We start from the raw sequence: 18,338 nt of genomic DNA on the forward strand, positions 1-18,338 counted from the left end.
ATCCCAGCAACCACATGGTGGCTCACAACCATCTGTAATGAGATCTGGTGTCCTCTTCTGGCCTGCAGACAGAACATTGTATACATAAAAAATAAACCTTTATAGGCGGGTGGTGGTGGTGCATGCCTTTAATCCCAGCACTTGGGAGGTAGAGTCGTAAATAGCCCTGGCTGCCCTGGAACTCACAGAGATCTGCCTGCCTCTGCCTTCTGAGTGCTGAGATTAAAGGTGCATGTCACCACAATCAGTATGCCTGAGTTTTGAACTTATTCTGGCTTCTCTTATAATTCTATGCTTTGTAGTGTAGGCGTGTGCCGCGAAAGGCCTGAGTTGCCATTCTCCCTTCGCATAGAAGCTGTATAGCTTTAAGACAGGCCACACTTAAGTTCTCTGATGGGTTGTGCTTCTATCGAGGCATTAACAGTAGTGTAGCAGGCTTGCGCCACATAATAAAACCCTTGGCCCAGTGCCCAGCACACAGTGGTATGTAAGCAGGGAAAGATAGCTCTTCATCAGAGATGAAGGCACTCTTCTTGCTGAGAGACTCCAGATCTGACACAAGGTCCTCGTTTCCTGGCGGCTTGGAGGACGTTTTGGAAGAGGGAGCTAGCAGAAAGAGGTTTAAGGACTGGAGGACGGAGGGGAGCAAACGCTGCGCTCTGGACCTGCACTTGTAAACCACAGCAGCCGCAGTCACCTGCACAAGATCAAGGCAGAAAGATCACTCAACGTTCCAGCAGGAAGCACTCGAACTGGACTTGGTAGGTTACGAGGGGGGGGGGAAGAGATATGAAAGTTCATGCTTTTGTGTTGGGGTGCCTTGTGGGAACAGGAAGAGACACTTTGGAGCTAGATCTGACTGAGATGCAATGCTCATATATATTGAATTGTTAGAGAACAACAGATACTTTTATTTAAAAAAAAAAAAGAAAGAAAAAATTCTTATGTCTCCATGTCCCCTCTACGTCCCCAACAAGATGCAGTCACCATTCATGAATCTCATACTGCCCAACTCTACCCATCATTGCTCAAAGATGCCTGCATACAGTATGTGCATGCACTTGTGGGGGGCCATGTGTGCGTGCTTGTGTGCAGGCCAGATAGTTTTGGAGGCAGCACCCCTCATGTGTGGTTCATGAGGAGGCTAGACTACCTGAAGAGCAAGACCTGGGAGCCTTCTGACTGCCTCCCCAGAGCTGGGATTACAGACCTGGGCTGCCATAGCAAGGTGTGCACACGGGTTCTGATCCTCAGACTTGCATGACAAAGGCTTTACCGTGCCACTTCCTCGGCCTCTGCTTGCACATTTTATTTGTGTGTGTGTGTGTGTGTGTGTGTGTGTGCACATGTCATGATGCACGTGTGGAAGTGAGCGGACAACTTTCTGAAGCTGGTCCTCTCCTTCCACCACGTGGGTCCTGGGGATGGAACTCAGGTCGTCAGCCTTGGCAGCAAGTGCCTTCATCTTCCAACAAAAGCAGTCTTGTTCTCCCCTCCTCTCCATCTTTCTCAGTTTCTATCCTAGAAGGACCCACATTCTTGGGTGCCAAAGTCTGGATTCACCTGCTGGGGATGTTGTCACAAATCATTGCCAGGTGCTTGGACAACAAACCTGTCGCCTTATGGTTCTGGATGTTTTAAGTATAAAATATAGGTTGAGCATCCTGCTTCCTTCCTTCTGAGGCTCGAGGCAGGGATCCACCAAGGGGCTTCCTCTTCAGGGTACAGATGGCTGTCTTCTTCCTGGGTCCCTCCATGCTGCCTTCCCTCTGTGAATTTCCGTCTCTGTGTCCCCATCTCCCCTTTTCACAAGTTGGGTTGAATTAGAGCCAACCCTCGAGACCTTGTTTTGCTGTGATTATGTCTGTAAAGACCTGCTCTCCAGAACCACACCTATGACCCTGCCACTGAGGCAGGAGAATCACTGCAAGTTTGCAGCCAGCCTTGGCAACATAGTGAGTTTTAGACAAGCCAGGAGTTCAAAGCAAGTTCCTGCCTCAGAGCAAACAAACAACAAACACATCATCGGGGTGGACGCAGTAGTGCATGCCTGACACCCTAGTACTCAGGAGACAGAGGCAGGAGTATTGAGAATTTGAGGCCAGCCTGGCCTACATAGTGAGACTACGCCTCAAATTTTTAAAAATAATATAAAATAGAAGGGGGGCTACTTGGGAATGGGTAGGAAAGTGGGGTGGGGCAGATGATGATGTGGTCAAATGTATTTGTACAGAACGTCATAGCAGGGGTTGAAGAGACGTCTCAGCTGTTAAAAGAACTTGTTGCTCTTGCAGAGGACACAGGTTTGACTCCCACTCCCATGGTGGTTCACGACCATCTGTACCTCATTTCCAGGAATTCTGATTCCCTCTTCTTACCTCTGATGGTACCAAGCCTACGCAAGGTACACAGACACACAGGCAAAATATTCACACATAAAACAAAAATTAATAAATCTAAAAAAAGTCATATGAAAACCAACATTTTGCACAGTGAATATACACGTATGCACACACCCGCGCACACACATGAAACTATAATCAAACAAAGTTGTGCTGAGAGTCCCTAGCACATGCACTTTGGGGAAAGACAAGATTCAAACTGTAGCCAAGTCTGCATTCTGAACTGTTTCCTTCTCCAAGTTCTCGTCTGTACGTGTAGGCATGTGAACTGGTGACTCCAGGACTGACAGTCGCATGTGGCCAATGAATGAAGAGGACAGGGATTCCTTGCCCCACCCTAGAATCCGTGATCTCCACATAGACAGGCTCCAAACCAAAGTTGTCACATCTTCAAACCTTTAATCCCAAATCAGATCACAGTAAAGTCAGGCCCGGCCCAGGCTCTTCTCTGCCCCACCAGGCCGGCTGAGGACGTCTCTCCCTCAAGTGAATCATCACAGACTCAGACAAGGAAGGTCCCCCCCCCAATCCTTCTGGGACCCCTGCCCTCCCACCAGCTTATAGCCATCTCCCCAACAGGTCCCTGGAAGGTTCTCCAGGAAGCCCACGTTTGCACATAGCCTCTTCTCATCCTCCCCCAAGCAACCCAAATTCAGCTACCAAGAAAGGGTGTGTGTGTGTCTGTGTGTGTGTGCATACACACAGATGCATTGGGAGGGGGTCAGAGTTCAGCATCAAGCATCTTCCTCCATGGCTTCCAACTTATTTTTCGAGACAGGGTCTCTCACTGGACCTGGACCTAATTCATTGGCCAGGTTATCTGGCCACTAAGCGCCATGGTTCCCCCAGTCTCTAACTTCCCAACCCTGGGGATTACAGAAGTGTACCACTGATTTGGCTTTTAAAGTGTGTTCTGGAAGCCCAAACCCAAGTCCTCATGACTTGGTCAGCAAGTACTTTACTTACTGAGCCATCTCTCCTGCACCCCCAAAAGTGTTATTTATAGAGAGAAAATGAGGGGCCAAGATGTTTTGTAAAATGGACCCCCAGAGTGGGAAGAACAGTCTCTCAGAAGAGAAATGGAAAGTCTTGAGGAGAAAGATGGAAACTGAGGCAGGCTTGGCAAATGCCTGCAGAAAGCAGGCCAGGGCTCTAGGGCTCTAGGTGGTTGGGTCACCCTGCTTGGGGCACAGTGACCGCCACGGCCAGGAAGGCAGGGAGAGCAGCAGGAAACAGACTCCCCCCAGCAGCAGAATCAGGCCAGCACCCACACTGCATCCCAGGGACCAGGAATACTCATAGGTCAGGCGTGGAGCTGGGGGAGTGTCAGGGCTGGCTCCTTGAAGCAGGGCTCTAACGGAATGCCGGAACACCTCCAAGCTGACCAAGAGCAGCAGACCTGTGGGGGGAGAACAGAGAGAGATTTGGGCTGGAGAGATGGTTCGGTGGTGAAGACCACTGACTGGTCTTCCAGAGGATCCGAGTTCAATTCCCAGCACCCACATGGTAGTTCACAACTGTCTGTAACTCCAAGATCTGACATCCTTACATAGACAAACATGTAGGCAAAACAACAATGTACAAAAATCAGGAATAAGGAATAAGTGAATGAAGAATGAATGAATAAAAAGTAGAGAGTGAAATTCTTAGCTCTGGGACTCCAGTTCAGGTTTGAGACTGTCACCCCTCCTTCATTCCTTTATCAACTAAGGACCCTCTTATGCTTTTCCTTCGGTCACTCAGCAGTCATGCTCATTCCATCAATGGGGGCAGGAAGCAAGCTTTACATCTGTGCTTAACATGGAGACGTTTCTCTCTCTCTCTCTCTCTCTCTCTCTCTCTCTCTCTCTCTCTCTCTGTGTGTGTGTGTGTGTGTGTGTGTGCGCGCGCGCACGTGTGTGCCTACCCATGCGTGTATATGTGAAGGCCAGAGGTCAATGCAATGTGTCTTTCTCAATTACTTTCCACCTTATTTTTGAGGCATTGGGGATTGAACCCTGGCCCTTGTACTTGCTAGGCAAGTGCTCGTCCACAGAGTTACACCTCCAGCTCCCACTTCACGTTAAAAAACAGCTTTAAATTACATTTCGGTGAGTGTGTGTGTGCACCATGACACATATGTGGAGGTCAGAGAATTACTTGTGCAAATCAATTCTCTCCTTCCACCATGTGGGACTTGGGGAGTGAACTCGGGGCATCAGACTTGTTTCAAGTCCCTGTGCATGCTGAGCCGTCCTGCAGGTCCTACACCTTATTTTTTGAGACAGGATTTCTCATTGGCCCAGTGCCCACAGTTTGGCTAGACTCACTGGCCAGCAAGCCATCCTGTCTCTGCCACTCTGTTGGGATTATAGATTTATAAAGAACAGAGTATAAAAGATGCCTTGCTTTTAATGGGTTCTAGAGATTAAATGCAGGTTGCCGTGCTTGCAGCAGCAAGCATTTTATTGACTGAGCCCTTGCCCTAGCCTCCCATTTCTTCATTTTGAGACAAGGTCTCCTATAGCCCTAGCTACCCTGGAGTCATTATATATACCAGGCTGGTTTTGAAGGTCCTAAGATTCTCCTTCAACTGTTTAAATAGTGGGATTACAGCATTTTCCACTATGTCTGGCTTAATCACTTTTATTTGGGTTTAGGAGGTAGAGGTTGAGACAGGCTCTCTCTATGTAGTTCTAGCTGTCCAGAGCTTACTTTGTAGACCAGGTTGGCTTGGACCTCAAAGAATCCTCCTGCTTCTGCCTCCCAAGTTCTGGAATTAAAGGCATGTGCCATCACACCTGGCAAACACTTTTCTGTGGATGGGTATTTTACCTGCATTTTTGTCTGAGCGCTGTGTGCATAAAATGCCCCCAGACGTATCGGATCACCTGGGACTGGAGTTATTGATGGTTGCAAGGAATTGAACCTGTGTCCTCTGGAAAAACTGCCCGTGTTCTTAACAACTGATCCATCGCTCCAGTTGAAATCATTATCATTTTTTAAAGGAATTGTTTGCTTCTTAGTTTGAGACAGAATCTTGCTATGTAACTCAGGCTGTTCTCTAACTCACAATTCTCTTGCCTTAGTCTCCTGAGTGTTAGCCTTATAGGTATTTACCACAATACCTAGCTAGCTCTTTTTATAGGATTTTTCTCCAATCCTTAGGTATTCTTGTCAAAAAAAAAAAAAAAAAGAACACAAATTAGATACTACTGGATAGGGGCTGCTATATTGCACCTTCGGAAACAAATACAGGAGGAAAAAAGAGGATTTCAGAGTGATATGTGGTAGGGAGAAAAAAATTAAAGGTGTATTTTTGCGTGCGTGCGTGTGTGTGTGTGTGTGTGTGTGTGTGTGTGTGTACTATGTAAGTGCAATATCCACAGAGGACAGAAGAGAGCAGCAGATCCTCTGGAGTTGGAGTTACATACAGCTATGATCGGCCTAACATGAATGCAGGAAACCAAACTTGGATCCTGTGGAAGAACACCAATTGCTCTTGACCTATGAGCCATCTCTCCAGCACCTCCAAATATTTAAAGTAGGGAGGGTCAGGAATGATCATGTGTGCCTATTCCTAGTACTCAGGATTACCACAAATTCAAGGCTGGGCTACATAATAAATTCCAGGCTAGTAATTGATACATGAACACAAATGCTGGCAAGAATGTTCACTGCTGAGGTGAGTTTAAAATTTTTCTGCTATGGAAATCAGTATTCCTGAGTGATATAAAAAAGCAGGCTGAGTAAGCCAAAAGTAGCAAGCCAGTAAACAGTATTCTTCCATGACCTCTGCTTCAGTTCCTATCTCCTGCCCTGCTTTGGCACCTGCTCTGACTTTCCTTACTGATGAACTATTACTTGGAAGCATAAGATGAAATAATCCTTTTTTCTAACCAAGTTGCTTTTGATGGTGATGCTTATCACAGTTATAGAAACCAGGAGATGGTGGCACATGCCTTAAATCCCAGCATTCAGGAAGAAGGAAGGAAGGAAGGAAGGAAGGAAGGAAGGAAGGAAGGAAGGAAGGAAGGAAGGAAGGTTAACTAGGACAACATGTATCACTACCATCATTATCACCATTATCACTAATAATGCAATGACACCAGCACTGTCACAACCACCACATACGCACTAATATCTACCACCATCATCTCTAGAGTCACAACCATGATCATCACTATCATCACCACAACCTATTGCCACCATGATCTCTATCCCTACCCTAACCCCATCGTAATCACCATTACTATCATCACTTTTACTGTCATCACCACCATCTCTATCACCAGCTCATCCTTTGCAGTTCAGTGAAAGAGGCCAAGAAAGCTTAGCATCAAACCTTGCCTCTGGGTGGCGACCTGTGCAAGACTGGTCCATCAACAATCGGTTATGGAAATGGAGATACATTCCTCAGTGGTGTTGTAGCCACTGGTAAGTTGACTTTGGTGAAGCAAATGACCTTCTACCCATGCAGGCAACCCTAATTAAATGCAGTGGGACACCAAAAAACAAAGCCGTGAAAGTTGAAGGAGAACTTGTAAAGAAGGGGGTCGGCAGGAGAGGGACAAGAGGGAATGCATGGGTGGGGGTGCGAACAAGGTGTCACACATCATATCTATGCGTCTGTGTATGCATGAATGTAAAACTGTGAGCAAATTTAAAAGAGAAAAGTCCCACCCCTGCCATTAGGGGCTGTGTGTCTATGAGAGGGCACTTGACTTTTCTGAACTTCAGTGCTCTTATCAACAAAATGAAGACTAATAGCCTTTGGGGCTGGAGAGATGGCTTGATGATTAAGAGCACTTGCTGCTCATGCAAAGGACCCAGGCTGGGTTCCCAGCACTCACACGGCAGCTCACTATCATTTGTAACTCCAGTTCCAGGGTCTGGACTCCTCAGGCACCAAGCACACATATGGTGAATAGACATGCATGAAGTCAAGCTTTCATACATATTAAATGAATATTAAATAAATAAGCAAAAGATAGGGACTGGAAAGATGGTTCAGCAGTTAAAAGCACTGGCTGTTCAAAGGACCTGGGTTCAATTTCCAGCACCCACATGGCAGCTCTCAACTATCTGTAACTTTAGTTCTAGGGGATCTGACACCCTCACATAAAGCAAAGCTAAGGCCGGGCAATGGTGGCGCACGCCTTTAATCCCAGCACTTGGGAGGCAGAGGCAGGCAGATCTCTGTGAGTTCGAGACCAGCCTGGTCTACAAGAGCTAGTTCCAGGACAGGCTCCAAAGCCACAGAGAAACCCTGTCTCGAAAAACCAAAAAAAAAAAAAAAATAAATAAATAAATAAAGCAAAGCTAAATAAAGCACTAAAAATTTTTTAAGTAAATAAATAAACCATAGCAACCTTTAGCTAGTCCACTCAATGTAAAGCTCTGAGGTAGATGTCAACCAAACTGAAGTCTTTGTTATTACTGAGGTATACATTTTACAAGATGTGGCCTTTTTTTTCTGAATCTTCGCCTACAAAAATATAACACACATTGCTTCTAGGTGTTTTGGCCAAAATAATGTGTAGTATCTGTCCTTATCCAATTAATTTCTAATGTGTCCTCTATATTAAATGGATTTTTGGAGTTAGGAGTTGGAGTAGGAGCTTACTCCATCCACTCCACTCATTGACCTGGTATTGCAGTGCCTCCAGGAATGGAGAAAAAAAAAAAGAATATAGCACATGAGGCTGGAGAGATGGCTTAGTGGTTAAGAGCACCAGCTGCTCTTCCAAAAGATCTGAATTCAATTCCCATTAGCCACATGGTGGTTCATAACTATAACTGTAATGGAATCTGGTTGCCTCTTCTGGTATTCATGAAGACAGAGCACTCATACACATTAAATAAATAAATCTTAAAAAAAAAGAATATAATACAGTTCCTGCAGAATCAAAGTTCAAAACTCAAAGACTGTTTTGGAAACCTTCTTAATGGCTTGAGACTCTCTCATCTTTGGACCTACTCAGCTCCTGAGCTTCTTTGACCACCCAGCATGCAATACTGCTCACAGACCTGCCTCTTCCTCCAATTACACAATTATACTACAGTGTTGGAGATTGCAAGCCAAATCTAAAAGAGTGGTTGGAGAGCATTCAATTGTCATGCAACAACAGGATTTAGAAAGTTCCTGGATTTTATATTTTACATAAACTCACTCCAACTCCTGGTAAGCAATAGTGCCTGAAGATTTACCCCTCCCTTTGGTATCAGTCATTGGAGACCCCATGTCCAAACCCAAAATAGTATTATTTAGAAACATTCCACCCCTCTGCCTACAACTGAATTTGGAATTCTTCCATCTTTGAGACTACTACAGCCTTTGGACAGACCCCTCCTCTGCTCCCAGCATGGAGCAGCGAGTGGAGATCTCATTCTCAGAGTACAGAGATTCTTGGCCCTCCCAGCTCCAAATGTAAAACAGCATTTAAATCTAAATAAACCTTTCCAGTAAGAGTCCTTGGAATTCTTCCATCTTTGAGTATACTAGAGCTCTTGGGTTTCTCTTTACTCCCAACACGCAGCTGGACTTGTAGATTCTACTTCCCAGCATGCAACATGGTGTGGCGTGCTCAGCACTCAAATGTGAGTGGAGATGCTAACTTCCAGCATGCAACAGTTGGTAGAGATCCAAACACCCAGAACAACAGTGTGTAGAGATCCACCTTTAGCATGCAACTGGATACAGTTTCCACCTCCCAGCATGCAGCAGCGTGTAGAGACCTCACTTCCTAGCATGCAGTGTCCTTAGCCTTTACACACTCAGCCCTCACCTGAGAGGCCAAAGCAGACGGCTCCCAAGCGGAGCAGGAACTCTGCACCTTTGCTGAGCACCATGATGACACAGAGGCAGCCCAAGGCCATGGCTGTCAGGCTCAGTACAGCTATCACAGCAGCTGCCAGGTTTACTTCTGCAAGGAGGGGCCAAGGAAGAGGCAGAGAACATGGGAACAGGAGCACGGACAGCACTCCTCCACGAGAAGCACAACCAGAAGGACGGAGGACTTCAAAGTCCTCCTGAGAGTGTGTTATTTACACTGTTGAAAGAAGGGAGACTCAGATAGGCCTGTTAGTTACTTGGCTCAGGGTATAGAGCAAAAGGGGGACAAGTTCAGGTCAGGGATACTGAAATGACCATCTGCAACTTGTCCTTTGGTCATCACTGGGTCAACGGATAATGAAGTGGAGGGAACAGGATGTAGGAGACAGTGGTAAAGATGATTCATTATCTTGTAATCACCCAGGTTGTAATTTTCCCCAACTACCCCCCAGCTGGAAAATTCTGGTAAAGTTCTACACTGCCCTTAATCTTCAGCTCTGGAAAATCAGGATCAGACGTCACAGGAAGTGCTCAGTGTACTGCTCGGCACCATAGGAGGTGGTCCAGACCAGTGCACTAGGTGATTTTACCATCTCAGAGGTGCACAGAGATTTGATTCAGGTCACACAAGAAATGAATGGAGAAGGTAAGGGACCCTTGTATGCACCAGGTCTCATAAGAGTTTAGCTGCATTAAATTCTCATTTAAAAAAAACAAACAGCGAGAAACATGAAATGATCCCAGTTCCTCTATGAAGACACTTGGGCATTGGAACGATGTTCAAAAAGCTAGATTTAGGGTAGAAAGGACAAAACTCTCCGAGTCTGATTGTTTGGTATAGTGGTAGCTACCAGAGACACATTCCATTTTAAATTCACTGAAGTTAAAATTAAAAATTCATTTCCCCATTATACCAGCCACCTTCTGAGCACTTGGCACTCCCATGGGGCTCGAAGCCATTATATGGACCAAAGAACACGCTCAACATTTTCACTTTTCACATACGATTCTGTAGATTCAGATTCTGGGGGAGGATTGGGATCATATCCCTGCCCTTTTGTGGAAATGGATAGTAATACTCTCAACCATTTCTGATTTGTTTTCTCACTTGGGTGATGAAGCTATGAAGCTAAAGTTCCAAACTGTAGGGCTTTCGTAAGAACTAGAGTTAGTGCTAACAAACCATGAGTGCTGAGCTTAGCTTGTACAGTGTCCTTAAAATGTTTATAATGTTCAATACAGAAAGAAAGTATAATTTGTCCAAGTCACATGGTACAGGCTGAGTCAGTGGTCAGAATGCTGGACTCAAGGTCTGGTGATCACTGCCCCTACTCTTTTTTTTCTTTTTTTTTTTTGAAACATGGTTTCTCAGTGTAACAGTACTGGCTGTCCTGGAACTCGCTCTGTAGACCAGGCTGGGCTCCAACTCACAGAGATCAGCCTGCCTCTGCCTCCCGAGTGCTGGAATTAAAGGTGTGTGCCACCACTGCCTGACTATTGTCCCCACTTTTGACTCACGATCCCCCTCCAAATATGGGACAGTACCAGATCTGAGCCCATCCTGAGCACCACACTGTCACTCACTCCTTCAGAGCTGTCATGCTACCCTCACCCCTCTCTTGTCGCAATATGAGATGTCCTCACCTTTCCTGGTGGTTCGCTGGAAGATGCGTGCATTCTCCCCTGTGGTGAAGAATTTGAAGTAGGTGCAGTTTGCTTCTGTGGGGTTCAGGAAAGAAAAAGAGGAGGTGATAACATGAAGTTCTGTGTGAGCTCAAGGCTGGACACTACCCAGACACTTACAGGGAGCTAAAAATAGAATATTAGGATGACTGACACACAGCGGAGAAAAATCAGACTGGCAAGACTGTGCAGCATAGGAAGGTGCTTGTGCTAAGCCTGAAGACCTGAGTTCAATTCTTGGAATTCACACACTAGAAGGAGAGAGCTGACTCTGTGCACACACACACACACACACACACACACACACATAAATACACCGTTGCGGGAGCAGAATAAATAAATAAATGCACCGAGATGGACAACAACACTGAGATGTAAATATCACTTTCCACATCACTGATGTCTGGGGAGTGCGTTTGTAACTCCAAGACCTATGGTCTAAGCCTTTGGCACAGTGAACCATTCACCTCTCTGGACTTTCAGATTCTTTTCCTCTTTAAATGAGTTGACAATCTCTCCTCCCAGGTCCTTCATGTGAGTCTGAGGAGCAAGTGGATTAGAAACGAGCTTTCACTTCATTCAACAAAGGACAGCAAGATGCAGGTACCAGGAGGTTAAGGGACTTGGGAAAGAGTCCTCTCTCCTATGCTGCATACACAAAGAGCTCCTGCCGATTAGCAAGGGGGAAGAGAAGTTACCCCATTGAAACACGGGCAAAGGATATGAATAGTGATTCACAGGCGGGCAAATCTGGAGAGTTCACAAGTACATGAAGAGAGACTGCTGCAGCGGGAGGCAGAGAAATGCGACTTGAACCAGCAGGGAGGAAGCACTTCAGATCAATTAGTTGGGCAAATATTGAAAGGGCAGTGTGAAGCACTGGGGGGAGAAGGGGAAGCAGCTGGGAGGGTAAACCGGCACTAGTCTGTATGTGAAGGACTCTGACATATTAAAGCGTGAAGTGCAGGTGTACAGCAGGCAGTAACCGTTCAGTCAGTAATAGGCCAGGTGTGTGACTAAGGGACAATGAGTACATCACCTCGCAGCTAGAGAGATGGCTCAGTGGTTAAGAACATATCCCATCCCTGCTGAGGACCCGAGTGAGGGTCCTGGTACCTTCATCAGGCAGCTTAAAACAGCAACTCCAGCACTGGACATCCAATGCCCTTTTCTGGGCTCGGTGGACCTTTCTGAGCCTTCGCACACAGGTACACCTTGCCCCCCACATATACACACATGTTAAAAGTAAAAGTAAACTAAGTCATGATTTTGTCACATAGAAGCCACCCGAATCTACACGAGTACATGCTTTGGTGTTCTCCAACATGAATCAGCTAAAACGTGCGTTTCTCAGAATACATCTCTGCTACTAAGTGACGCGTGTTTATAGGCCTTTGCCCTATAACACAATAATTTCACTTCTGTATATTCCAAGAAGGAAAAATAACACATATGGGAATATAGATATGATTGTTCTCTGTGGCATCGCTTACTAAAATGGAGGAGGAAATAATCTAGTGTCCATCTCTCAAGCGATAGTTAGTTGAGATAGATGCTCTCGTGGACAGCTTTATAACAGAATCATGATGAACTAAAAAAAAATAAAGCAAGTCAGAGAGATTGGGAAATCAGTGTTGATTAAGAAAAATTACATTGAAATCAATACAAAGCCACATAATACAATTTCTTCAAACCAAAACACACACATATATAAACTCAAATTCTACTTTTTTTCCAAGTCAAAACGTGTGTATGGCTGCAATGCCAAACACATTAGAGAATTGAATTAAGAAAGATTTTTTTTGGTGACGGGTCTCCCTGTGTAGCTCTGGCTATCCTGGAATTTGCTATATAGACAGAAAGATCCTCCAGCCTCTGCTTCCCAAGTGCTGGGACTAAAGGTATGTACCACCATGTACAGCGTGGAAAATAAATTTTAAAATATGCAGATGTGGTGTCAGACTGGCCCATGTGAGACACTGCCTCTAAAAAGAAAAAAAAATTAAGACATAGCATGAGAACCTTCTGAAAGCAGACAATAATTTTTGTGCAAACATTTTATGTAAACATATGTAAAATTCACTCAATACTGTTGTTAATTTAAATATGAGAAAGCTTAAAGTTAAAAGCAGCATGTTCTAACATGCTAAGACAGGGTTTCATGTATCCTAAGCTGACCTTAAACCTGCTGTAAAGCAAAAGATGGCTTTGAACTTCTGACCCTGCTGCCTCCACCTCCCAAAGGCTAGGACTACAGGCATATGGCACCATGCCTGGTTTATGTGATGCTGAGGATCAAACTCGGGGCTTTGTGCATGCTAGGCAAACAGTACACCAATAAATCACACCCCGGCTCCCAGAATGCATCCTACACTTCAACCTACTCTTATTCTACATACAAGGAAACTGAGGCACAGAACAGAAGGGGGTGTGCAGAATCAGGAGGGGTTGAGAACATTGAAAAGGGAGCCAGACAATTTGGAGAAATGGAAGTGGAACTCTACCAATTGAAGGGGGAGATGAAGGGACAAGGGGATAAATCCACATCAAGTGAGAGTAGGGGCACGCCAGATATCAGCTTGGGGAAGTCGGGTTGCAGTCTCCAGGCAAGGAAGATGCTCTTTGTGGACACTGGCAAAGGATACATTCTAGACCCATGAGAAAGTAGAGTTCCTTCTGGGACTGGGTGTGGTATCTGACATTCCATTTGGCTGCTGATAACAGGACTTTGTGTCCGTGTCCCACAGAGGACAGGGCAAACTCACTTAGGAAGCAACAGAGTGAGTCACTCTCTGATAGGATAGCCAAGGGACATGCAATGGCTTTCTTTTAATTTTCAAATGAAGTTATTTCTTTGAGACAGTGGAATCTAAGAGAGGTCCTCTGATGAACATAATTATGGTATTTTGGGAATGGCCTTGTAAGAAAGGTGAAGTCCTCTTTTTTTGTTTTGTTTTGTTTTTGGCACAAGGGGTTATGAAGCCTAGGCTGACCTACAACTCACTATGTAGCCAAGCTGGCTTTGAATTCCTGGTCTTCCTGCTTCTGCCTACTCAGTACTGGTGTGTGTTGCCATACTCAGCGGTGAAGTCCTTTCTGACAAGCAGAGGAAACAGCAAGAGGTGTGAAGGACCTCATCACACACGGTGAGGTGGCAGCGGGCAATCTTCTCTCCCAAAGAATGAGGCCTTAAGTTCTAGTTATACAACAAAACATAGCTCTTAGGAACCGAGACATCTGAAAGTCAAACCACAGAGATCTAGCCTGAGGCACAGACTGGACACTAAGAGTTCTTGCTCCTTATTTTTCTCCCCTCTAGAACGAGTATGGTGAAACTCATCAGTGAGCTATGCTCCAGTTCCTCTCTGGGAGACTCTAGGCAGGTCCTCTCCCACTAAGTCACACTCCCAGCCCCTCACTGGGGGACTCTAGGCAAGTGTTCTACCACTGAGACATGCCTCCAGTCCTCTTTGCGCTTTTTTAGAAAGGATCTCACAAAGTTGCTCAGGCTGACTTTCAACTCCATCTGTATCCCAGGCTGCCCTCGAGCTCTCATTCCTCCTGAGTACCTATGACTACAGAATCGCACCACCAGGCCCAGCTAGCATCCCATATTCTTTTTCATTATCCCACTTGGGATCATTTTGACTGAGGTCCCAAGCAGTGAGAAGCACAAGAATTAAAATAGCTGATCAGGATAGACAGGTAGTTCAAGCCACAAACAGTGACTTCCCACTTCAAAAGCTTAGAACATTATATTTTGGGTTCCATACCACATCTGGAAAAGTAGCGGTTAAGAATGAAAGGAAATCCAACCAGAGCCCAGAAGGGGTGAAAGGGTATTCCAGCAGGGGTCCTGAGACTATCGGGTACACACTGGAGAGCAGCACTGCAGAGATCTCATCAAACAAGTGATATCCAATGTGGTTTTTAATGGGTATCAAATACTGTCCGTGAGTTAAAAGCGGTAAAATAAACACCATCCAGTTCCCGGGGTGGTATAGAATGTCCCACTTGTCTAAGAAAAGAGCATAGCGTGTTCTGTCAGAAAGTGAGAGGTACAGGATAGCCCTCTGGCACAGCTGAAAGCAAAGGAACTACCATGTGGGGAAACGAAGGGTGTGGGTGCCTACAGAGCAAGGGAGAAGGGTGGGAATGTACGTTCTGACGACACCGAGGTGAGAGAGGCTGGTACAAACGTTTCTCAAGAGAGACAATGTGCACCCAGAATTCTAAGAGGTACCGGGCAAGAATTTCGTTTGATTGTATCCACAAACAGGGAATCGGCACAGATTTTATGACTTCCGGGTGGGCGTAGGGTGGTCTGTCTCCACAGAGCCTCATAGAGTGGGAATGTGGGATGTCTCCAGGCTTCTAGTTAAGGGCACAGGCTGTCTGTGGGTGCATGGCTGTCTGATGGGGAATGCAGGCAGTTCTAGGGGATACGGTTGGCGGGGGTGGTTACAGGCTGTTCTGAGGGTACCAGCTGGGTCTGAAGGCACAGGCTGTCTCTAGGGGTACAGGCTGGTCTGGGGCACAGGCCATAGCTAGAAGACAAACTTTAAGAAACAAGTTTCTTCAGCTTACCTGAGCTAATGCGAGCTCACTGACTCCAGACTGACTGCGGAGGAAGGGGGGAGGTCCAGCATAGAACCAAACTAGGCCCTCTGAATATGGGGACGCTGGCAGTGGGACCAGGAGTCTAGATATAGCTGGGAGGGGCTTGGTCCTGCCTCAAAGCTCTACTAGACTTTGTTGACTCCATAGGAAGCCTTACCCTCTCTGAGGAGTGGATGGGGAGTGGGGTAAAGAGGGAGGTGGGTGGAGAGAGCAGAAGGCGGGGGGAGTGGGATTGGTATGTAAAATGAGAAAAGAATGTTTTTTTAAAAAATAAATTAAAAATTTTTATAAAAGGAACAAATTACTTTAGGGGATATGTTGCTTGGGGACATGGGCTAGGTCTGCACTTCTCTCCCCACACCCCCTTTCTCTCCAGTTTCTGTGAGCACAGGTTGATCTAGTCACAAACTTTCAGGGATAAGACTGTTTGTTTTTTTTTTCTCCTGGAGCAAAGTTTTCCCAGACATAAGTTTCTTTCTCCCTGACTGTGGGACACAGGCTCAGGACACAGCCTCTCACCTCCTGGCAGCTCAGCCGGGCCACAGGTCTCCCTGCTCGCGGGCACGTCCGCCTGCCACAGTCGCTTGATGCACACCTTCCACAGCCCCATATGGGCAGCCTCACAGACGGCGCTGCCGTTGGTCTTGTATGTATTAAATTCCACCCAGAACTCGGTGCCCACCGACAGCACAGCCAGGGTAGCACCCACGGCAGCCAACAGCAACACTAGCTTGATCTTGCCCTCGAGCTCCGGAGTCAAGCCAAGATTCTGCTGTCCCTGGGCACGACGCCGTCCCACAGCTGCTCGACGGCGGTCCTCCTCTTGCATGAAGAAGTTAGACCACATCATCATGATGATGGGAGCAGGCAGAGCTCAGGCGAGCTTCGAGGAGTCAGACAGACCTGTGCAGGGGACCCTGAGGAGCAGGGAGCAGGGCCTGGGCTTTTCAAGGAAGTGGGGTGCTCAGTGTCAGCTAGATTGGGAATAAGCAAAAGCTGAACCCTGAATGCAAGAGGAAGCCTCTGCCTCTCCGGAAAGGAAAAATAAGCAAAAGCAAACAAGCAAATAACCTATATTCTTGGCCTAAGCATACCTGGTGGGTTTAAACAGACACCACCAGAGCTTGTGCACATGAATTTGGCACAGGAGAGGCCTAGAAGAAAAGCCAGGCTCCTCTGAGGTTCACCTACCCTGGGGAGCCCCAGGGGGAAGACCTGCCCAGTCTCTGCAGGCTGCTGATGGGGTCTCCAGTAAGCCTCAGAATTTTCTCAGAGAGAGAAGCTGAGGTGTTTCGTGTGTTTGAGATAGTCTAGAGTTCTTCGGGCTCAGAGTTTGTAAAGGGAGGAATCACAACACCTTTAGATTATACAAGAGGAAAAATTGTGGTTCCCCAGGGAAGAACTGAAACCGCTCCAAGTCTCAAAGAGGCAAGGAGTATCCTCCAATATTCACAACAGATCCGGGTAAACTCTTATGGAATTCTGGGGAAAGGGAATGGGTGAGTCAGGAACTACACAGAAAAGAGCCCAGGTCTCAACGGTGGCTGAGAATCTATGTGGTGTCCAGAAAAGAGTCTTGGGGACTCTTTAAGGGCCCAGGAGAAAGACCTGGGGTCCCGACAGGGCTCAGATCAAGGCACTATGGTCCACACTGTGGCTCAGAAAACCAGAGCAAAGTACCCTGGAGGCACAGGACCTGGGAAGGGACACAGTGAGTCCATCTAGTCACTCGGCTCCCCTCCCCCTGGCTCCCAGGGCCGGCCCGGCCGGGATCGCTCCAGTCTCAGCTCGGGGTCCCGCGTCCCTCTCGGTCTTCCCACCCGGGTCTCCCGGGTACTGGCCCCTCGCGCTCTCCTGCCTCCGCGCTGCGCCGGCCCCAGCTCCGCGATGCCTCCGAAGCGTCCGGTTTTGCTCGCCTCCGCCCGCTCGGCCCTCCGGACCCGCTGTGCTCGCTGCCGGCCTCGTCCCATCCGCCCACCCCCTCACCCCACGGGCTATTTCGGGCTCGACCCGTAAATAACACCCGCACCTGTCGCTGGTGCCTGTTGCCATAGGGATCCCGGGTATTTTAAGGGGACAAGGGGCGGAGGAGAGAGGCCTCTAGGAAGGAGGGGCTGGGGGCCGGGTGTTCAACAGGCAGAACCTAGGGAATTTTGTTTCCCCAAGGGTCCGGAGGCGGGGCTGCGAAGTCCAAACTCCAAAATCTGGAGGCAAAGAGCCAGTGAATGACTGAGAACTTGTGTTTCTGTCCTGAGCAGGCTGGGCTGGAAACTCGCTAGCTGAATTGCAGGGTTCTAAGAGCCAGAGGCTAGGAAGGAGGATTGAAGGTGGGGTTGGGGTGGACCCCTGAGTCTGAGGGAGAAGGACTTGAGTTTGGCTTCTGGGTTTGAAGGGGGAGGGCTTGGTTCAAACTCCTGCGTCTGAGGGAGGAGGACTGGAGCCTGGACTCTTGAGTTTGAGGGAGGAGGCTAGGGCCTGCACTCCTGGACCTGAGAAAGGAGAGTGGACCTGGACTCCTGGATCTGAGGGAAGAGGCTGGGGCCAGGAGTCCTGGATCTGAGGGAGGAGGCTGGGGCCAGGAGTCCTGGATCTGAGGGAGGAGGCTGGGGCCAGGACTCCTGGATCTGAGGGAAGAGGCTGGGGCTAGGAGTCCTGGGTCTGAGGGAGGAGTCTGGGGCCAGGAGTCCTGGGTCTGAGGGAGGAGTCTGGGGCCAGGAGTCCTGGGTCTGAGGGAAGAGGCTGGGGCCAGAACTCCTGGATCTGAGGGAAGAGGCTGGGGTCAGGAGTCCTGGATCTGAGGGAAGAGGCTGGGGCCAGGA

The 18,338-nt window shown here is 47.5% G+C and overlaps 1 protein-coding gene and 1 pseudogene across 2 annotated transcripts; one reads left to right on the forward strand and one right to left on the reverse strand.

The window, feature by feature from the left end:
• Nucleotides 1–2,972: 2,972 nt before the first annotated feature.
• On the reverse strand, nucleotides 2,973–16,606 carry Cacng6 (calcium voltage-gated channel auxiliary subunit gamma 6). Of its 2 annotated transcripts, XM_005371399.2 has the most exons (4): nucleotides 16,039–16,606; nucleotides 10,861–10,935; nucleotides 9,170–9,307; nucleotides 2,973–3,801 (listed from the first exon to the last, which is right to left on the reverse strand). In XM_005371399.2, the coding sequence occupies exons 1-4, from the start codon at nucleotides 16,370–16,372 to the stop codon at nucleotides 3,563–3,565; spliced, it is 786 nt and encodes a 261-aa protein (XP_005371456.2). In that variant the 5' UTR covers nucleotides 16,373–16,606; the 3' UTR covers nucleotides 2,973–3,562. The 2 variants fall into 2 exon arrangements, with proteins under 2 accessions (XP_005371456.2, XP_026633958.1); XM_026778157.1 differs by lacking the exon at nucleotides 9,170–9,307.
• On the forward strand, nucleotides 7,889–8,066 carry LOC113455774 (annotated as a pseudogene).
• Nucleotides 16,607–18,338: the final 1,732 nt, after the last annotated feature.

This window comes from Microtus ochrogaster, unplaced genomic scaffold (assembly GCF_000317375.1).
Source record: "Microtus ochrogaster isolate Prairie Vole_2 unplaced genomic scaffold, MicOch1.0 UNK108, whole genome shotgun sequence".
Classification (NCBI taxonomy): domain Eukaryota; kingdom Metazoa; phylum Chordata; class Mammalia; order Rodentia; family Cricetidae; genus Microtus; species Microtus ochrogaster.

Excerpts from the sequence above, each read along its gene's own strand:
- Cacng6 (XM_005371399.2), bottom strand. The coding sequence starts at position 16,372 with ATGATGATGTGGTCTAACTTCTTCATGCAAGAGGAGGACCGCCGTCGA. Across the intron at positions 9,308-10,860 it reads CCAGCGAACCACCAGGAAAG|AAGTAAACCTGGCAGCTGCT; the intron begins GTGAGGACATCT and ends CCCTCCTTGCAG. Across the intron at positions 3,802-9,169 it reads CGTCTGCTTTGGCCTCTCAG|GTCTGCTGCTCTTGGTCAGC; the intron begins GTGAGGGCTGAG and ends CTCCCCCCACAG.